The following is a 7,500-nucleotide window of genomic DNA, read 5'->3' on the forward strand; positions in this document are numbered from 1 at the left end:
TGTATAATGTTATTATTATTATCAGTATTATTGATTATCTGCAGATTTATATCTGTTTTAATAAACACAAGTTTAGATTTGTCCAGCTGTGGGGTTTTGGAGACGTCTGCATCAGCATATGGGGCATAAGAACAGGACGTGTGTTTGGATATAACTCAGTGTTTTGACCACACTTCATTATTATTGTTCATTTATTCCTTTGCTGGAGATTAGAACTGAATTTAGAAATAGTTTTGAAGCAAATCTTTGTGTTTAACAAACTAAATTAAATATGTGGGCTAATGGATGTGTTCAGTGGAGTGAGTTTCCACCGTTTCCTTACTCCACCAAAGTAAAGGAGTAAAGAGGAAAAGTAAAGTAAAGAGAAAGTAAAGAGGCTGAATGGAGGAGGCTCGTTCTTTATCCTCGCGCTGTAGATGCTCTGTTTAACTGTTTTCTCACTACTGAAGCGCTCAGTTTGTCCACTTACACCATGGAGCAACGCAGCTGACTCTTAAAGGGAATGGGAGATGAGACTCTGATTGGTTTAATGAACGTTATGCTCAAAACACAGCCAGAACTCTTTAAGAGAATAAGCACAACCCTGTTAGACCATGCGCCGGGGCGTAGAGGGTATTTATCCATCCTTAAAATCCTAAAAGTGGATTCAGACACGGACTTAGCGCTTTTGCACCATGCGCTTTAGACTTTGAGCCTAGATCATAAAAGTAGAGGCCAAAGTCTGTATCTGAAATTGCTCCCTATACCTTTAAATATTCACTAGTTAAGGAAGCAGCCTTTCCAAAATCATTCTGAAGTGCACTCAATCAATCCCACAATGCCTTGCAATAATGACTGCACAACCAATGTACATGCAATAGTCAGAAAATACCCATATTTTCTGCATCTGACCACAAGATGGCGATAAAAGTGGAATCCTGTGATTGTTAGTAACTAAATAAAGTATTATTTAATTGTTTAATTAATTAATCCCCCCGTGTTGGCGTGGGTTTCCCTCCAGGTGCTCCGGTTTCCTCCCACAGTCCAAACACATGCGCTATAGGGGAATTGATGAACTAAATTAGCCATAGTCTGTTGTTTCAGACAGGATTGAAAGGGTGGAGGGTACATATACATGTGTGGTGTGCGTTTGTGTGTAAGTAGTTTATGTATGTCCCTGTAATGATATTTTTGTTGTCAATAAATGCCATTGACATGTAAATAAATGAATGAATGACAAGTTTTGTGCTTCTAACGTAAGAAAAAACAGTGCAAAGCTCTTAAATCTCATTGCTGTCAAGGAGAAACCATTAAATAATGACCCAAATCTCATCTGAAATGTTCTTTCAGAAGGAAAGGAAAGGCCATGAGGTGAATGTTTTGCCCAAAACACTGTGCTGGACTGACCTGCGCTGTAGATGAGCTTGTACTGGCCGCGCTGACTGTGGAAAGTTTTATTGCTGGAGACTGCAGTCACTCCTGTCGAGGATGAAGTTTCCAGTTTTCTTCGCTCAGACTCGATGTATTTCAGAATAACATTGGTGATCTTCTGTCCGGCCGTTCCACTGGACAGAGCTCTCTTCAACAGAACAGACTGCGACTCCTTTAACCTGCAACACAAGCTGACGTTAGGCCTGTCACAATAATCAATATATCGACTTATCGTGCAATACTTAGCGGTAATTTGATTTCAAGCTTTCTTTAAAGTATCTTCTTTAGTGTTCACCAACAAGAAAGAAACTTCATGTATGGAACAAGTGAAGGCCGAGTTAATAATGACAGGTTTCATTTTGTGTGAACGATCCCTTTAATGATTCTTCTAAACTTCAGAAAGGAGGATCGCCTCAAAACAGGGAGGTTTTCAACTTTCTCCTTGCATCATTTTGGTTTATATGCTTGAGTTGATGCTAATGTGGCAAACCTTTTTGCAAATCCATTGCTTAGGCTTAGAAATCATGCATAAGCATGAGGAGATTTTCCCAAACACAGATCATTTACTGTAAAAACAAGTTGACGTGAGCTTAGGTCAACAGCAAACAGCCTATAAAACAAGCATATGGCTCATTTTAATTTTACATGCGACCTTCCCAGCTCTGCGTGTGTCATACACACACTCATGCCGCATAAACACACTCTGCGCCACAGGAGACTTATTCACAAGAAATCATGACGTAAGACAACTGGATAGGTCCTAACACAGAGCCCTGGGGTACTCCTAGATGGTGATGACTGTTTTTTAGATACAGAATAAATAAAAGCTATTATCTCATCCAAGTACAATATTGCTTTTGGATTGCTAGCAAAAGAAGAAAGTCAAACACTTGACTCTTTAGTGAACTAATACTTCCATCATGCAATTTATGTTACGCTTTGGAAAAAAAAAAAAAAAATTAACAAAACATCTAATAAATCTTACTATTAATCCCTCTGTGATGATTTAATACCCCTTAAAGTACATTTAGGAGACACAAATGTTTCTAATAAATATATTTGAGACATACTTTGTCTTAAATGTAAAAATGTATTTTAGAAATGTATTTAAAATGTATTTCCTATATACAGGTGAAGTCAGAATTATAACCCCCCCTGTTTATTTTTTCACCAATTTCTGTTTAACAGAGAGACTATTTTTTTCAGCACATTTCTAATCATACTAGTTTTAATAACTCATCTCTAATAACTGATTTATTTTATCTTTGTCATGATGACAGTAAATAATATTAGACTAGATATTCTTCAAGACGCTTCTATACAGCTTGACACTAGTATTCAGCTTAAAGTGACATTTAAAGGCTTAACTAGGTTAATTAGGGTAAAGTTAGGGTAATTAGGCAAGTTATTGTATAATGATGGTTTGTTCTGTAGACAGTCGAAAATAAATATAGCTTAAAGGGGCTAATAATATTGACCTTAAAATGGGTTTTAAAAAATTAAAAACAGCTTTTATTCTAGCCGAAATAAAACAAATAAGACTTTTTCCAGAAGAAAAAATATTATCAGACATTCTGTGAAAATTTCCTTGCTCTGTTAAACATCATTTGGGAAATATTTAAAAAAGAAAAAAAAATCAAAGGGGGCTAATAATTCTGACTTCAACTGTATATTTTTTTCTCCTGGAGGAAGTCTTATTTCTTTTAGTTTGGCCTGAAAGAAGTCATTTTCTAAAGTTTATTTTTAAGGTCAAAATCATGATGTTAGACAACTGGATAGGTCCTAACACAGAGCCCTGGGGTACTCCTAGATGGTGATCAGTCTTATGCACTGTTTTTCAGATACAGAATAAATAAAAGGCTATTATCTCTCCCAAGTGCAATACTGTATGCTTTTTGGGGTGCTAGCAAAAGAAGCAAGTCAAATTCTTGACTCTTTAGTAAACTAATACTTCCATCATGCAATTTATGTTACACTTTGAAGAAAAAAAAAAAAATATATATATACATATCACCAAAACAACAAATAAAATATTCCTATAAATCCATCTGTGATGATTTAATACCTTTTAAAAGTACATTTAGGAGACAAAAACGTTACTAATATATATTTATTAGAGTCATGTTTAGTCTTAAATGTAAAAATGTATTTTAGAAATGTATTTTAAAAGTATTTCCTATATATTTTCTCCTGGAGGAAGTCTTATTTCTTTTAGTTTGGCCTGAAAGAAGTCATTTTCTAAAGTTTATTTTTAAGGTCAAAATCATGATGTAAGACAACTGGATAGGTCCTAACACAGAGCCCTGGGGTACTCCTAGATGGTGATCAGTCTTATGCACTATTTTTTAGAGACAGAATAAATAAAAGCTATTATCTTTTCCAAATGCAAATGTTTTGAATTGCTAGCAAAAGAATCAAGCAAAACTCCTGTCTCTTTACTGAACTAATACTTCCATCATGCAATTTATGTTACGCTTCGGAAAACAAACCAAACAAAAAAACACCAAAACAGCGAGTAAAATATTCCTAAAAATCCCTCTGTGAGGATATAATACCTTTTAAAGTACATTTCATCTGTATATCATCTATAATAAAGTACATTTTCATCTGAAAGTTGATATAGTTATGAAAATAAATGAAGGGTAAAATTAGTCCTGCTGTAGAATTTAAAACAGAGTAAGAACAAAAGTAAAAAGGTATTTCCTATATATAATTTCTTCTTTTGGAAAAGTCTTAATACTTACATGCTGAAATAAAAGCAGTTATCTATATTTAGTTAATATTGTTTAAGCCCTATTACTATTAGCACCTTAAAATTAAGATTATAAAGATTTCTTAAATAATCTTCTAAACTAGTTAATCCTTCAAATGTCACTTTAAGCTGAATACGAGTATCTTGTAAAATAACTAGCGAATATGATGTGCTGTCAGCATGGCAAAGAGAAAAGAAATCAGTTATTAAATCTATGTTTAAAAATGTGTTAAAAACAAACATAATGCAATATTTATAATGATAAATTATACGTGTGATTAAATCTCCTCACTGCAAGAAGGTCGCTGGTTCGAGTCCCAGCTGGTTCAGTTGGCATTTCTGTGTGGAGTTTGCATGTTCTCCCCGTGTTGGCGTGGGTTTCCTCCGGATGCTCCGGTTTCCCCCACAGTCCAAACACATGCGCTATAGGGGAATTGATTAACTAAACTGGCCGTAGTGTATGAGTGTGAATGAGTGTGTGTGAGTGTTTCCCAGTACTGGGTTGCAGATGGAAGGGCATCCGCTGTGTAAATCATATGCTGGATGAATGAAGGGACTAAGCCAAAGGAAAATGAATGACTGAATGAATGCATACTTTTAACCAGCACTTATTCGATAAAGAATTAAAATTACACAGGAGGGCTAATAATACTGCCTTCATCTGTACAGTATACAGTACATGCCTTTTATACTGAACAGATCCAAGCATTCATACAGTATCTCACTAGAAAAGCATGGAAATAAAAGCATAACTTGCTTGTTTTAGCGATTACAGTTTCTGGTCTTGGTTGCCAGGCTCGGGACTTTCAAAAACAGTGGACTTACAGTATCTGACAAATCTAGTTCACACACTGCATGCGATATAAAAACTGTTGAACGATGGGGAAATTGCTGGCTGTCAGCACACAACATTAGCCCATCAGGTAGACACTGAAATGGACGTATAAATGGAGTCTTTCAATGGTCTATTGTGAGCGAAGTGTTTCCACAGGGCAGGCCCTTCCTTCCCCAGCTTAGATTCTGCAGACTTGCTCAACATCTGAGATCATTGCAGAGTCACGAGTGAGTCCGATGCACCAAAAAAAGGTAGTAATTCTATCAAACTAGGACACTGTTCAACACAGGCTCATTGGAAACATGTACCCAGGGCTAGATTTCGGAGAACTGAGAAATATGTACCCTGAACTACGTTTTCTTGCAGCTTTTGTGTTTACAAATCCACTAGAGAGTTCTGTGTACATTTTTGACAATCTCAAATACATTACTGGGGCACGTTTTCTCATACATGACATGTCTCGTAAGTCCACCATCGTTTTGGGGGGCTTAGTTTGACCTGGTTTCAGGAACCATTCTTCGCTGGACTCCAAGCACTTTTTCAGAGAACTCTCCCGTGAACCGTGACCACAAATACACTTATTATCTTCATCTCTATCTGGTTTCAAGCAGATATTTCCATCTTGAATATCAAAAGCTGTGGTCCAGGGGGCTTTTCTGCTATTCATTGCCACATCAGATGAGGTGTAGCTCTCCAATCATAACACTTCTCTTCAGAGCCTTTCGCATCTTCTGTCATCTGAACGCAATCTTAAAGAAACACTTGCTTATAGAGCGGCCAATCACAATAAATATGCGGGTTTAAGTGCGAGCGGTACGTCTGCAGCTCCACATTAGCTGAGATTACAGATAGATCTATTCTTCACTTCAGCGTGGAGAGGGAGATGTGGGTTACTTTAAGGGATAGTTCATGCAAAAAATTAAACCTTTTACTCACTCTTTACTCGTTCCAAACCTTTATGAATTTCTTTCTTCTGTTCAACACAAAAGAAGATATTTTGAAGAATGCTGAAAGAGTGTAACCATTGACTTCCATAGTAGGAAAAACAAATGCTATAGTAGTCAATGTTTACCAGTTTTCAGCATTTTTCAAGCTGTCGTATTTTGGTTTAACAGGAGAAAGAAACTCATAAAGGTATACAACGACTTATAATAAAGGGGGGGGGGGGCTACTAACGAAAACTATTTACCCATTTACTCACCTTTTACTTGTTTCAAACCTTTATGAGTTTCTTTCTTCAGTTTCTTCCATTTGTTTTCCCTATTAATCAAGTCAATGGTTACCGGTTTTCAGCATTCTTCAAAATATCTTCTTTTGTGTTCAACAGAAGGAAGGAACTCATAAAGGTTTAGAACCACTTCTAATAATGAGTCATTGTTTTATTTTTGGGTGAACTACCCCTTTAAGCCCTCTGTATAAAGAATTGTGTGATGTTATTATAGTTATGTTTATAGTTTGAATGGAATTATAATCCTTTGGTAATTAATAATTGATAGTTCACTCCAAAATTTTAATTATGTCATCATTTACTCACCTTTTACTTGTTTCAAACATTTATGAGTTTCTTTCTTCTGTTGAACAAAAAAAGAAGATATTTTGAAGAATGCTGAAAACCTGTAACCATCGACTTCCATTTGTTTTCCCTATTACTCAAGTCAATGGTTACCGGTTTTCAGCATTCTTCAAAATATCTTCTTTTGTGTTCAACAGAAGGAAGGAACTCATAAAGGTTTAGAACCATTTGTAATAATGGGTCATTGTTTTATTTTTGGGTGAACTACCCCTTTAAGCTGTCTGTATAAAGAATAGTGTGATGTTATTATAGTTATGTTTATAGTTTGAATGGAATTATAATCCTTTGGTAATTAAAAAGGGATAGTTCACCCTAAAATTAAAATTATGTCATCATTTACTCACCTTGCACTTGTTTCAAACATTTATGAGACCCTTTTTTCCTGTTGAACACAAAAGAAGATATTTTGAAGAATGCTGAAAACCTGTAATCATTGACTTCCATAGTATTTGTTTTCCCTACAAGTCAATGGAAGTCAACGATTGCCGGGTTTCAGCATTCTTCAAAATATCTTCTTTTGTGTTCAACAGAAGAAAGAAACTCATAAACGCTTGGAACCACTTGAGAGAGGGTTAATAGTAATTACACTTTAATTTTGGAGGGGGGACTGTCCCTTTAAGAAGAATCCTGAGAACAAAAGTATTCTTCTCACTTTTATCTCATTATATCAGATGGGATTAGAGCATACAAGCCATGACCATGTTGAATGTTTTTCACAGATAATCTGTATATTTATGACATGCGTGGCCTGTGTTTATATAGAGTGAGAGAGAGAGAGTTTTTAATTTAATGCCATCAGCTTCTCTGGCAAAACCAGATCAAATTTACAACATTTTTATAAATATCACTTTTATATAAAAATGTATAACAATAAAAGACATGATCATCAATATATAATATATACGATAAAAATCACCGCAGTTTCTTTAA

At 35.4% G+C, this 7,500-nt stretch overlaps 1 protein-coding gene across 1 annotated transcript in view; it reads right to left on the reverse strand.

The window, feature by feature from the left end:
- The window catches only part of LOC130245328 (latent-transforming growth factor beta-binding protein 1-like), a 31,938-nt gene that overhangs the window by 5,629 nt on the left and 18,809 nt on the right, over positions 1–7,500 (reverse strand). The window contains exon 4 of the mRNA XM_056477997.1: positions 1,387–1,589. Coding sequence (XP_056333972.1) covers positions 1,387–1,589 — 203 coding nt within the window. The remainder of the gene's footprint in view (positions 1–1,386; positions 1,590–7,500) is intronic.

This window comes from Danio aesculapii, chromosome 18 (assembly GCF_903798145.1).
Source record: "Danio aesculapii chromosome 18, fDanAes4.1, whole genome shotgun sequence".
NCBI classification, from domain to species: Eukaryota; Metazoa; Chordata; class Actinopteri; order Cypriniformes; family Danionidae; genus Danio; species Danio aesculapii.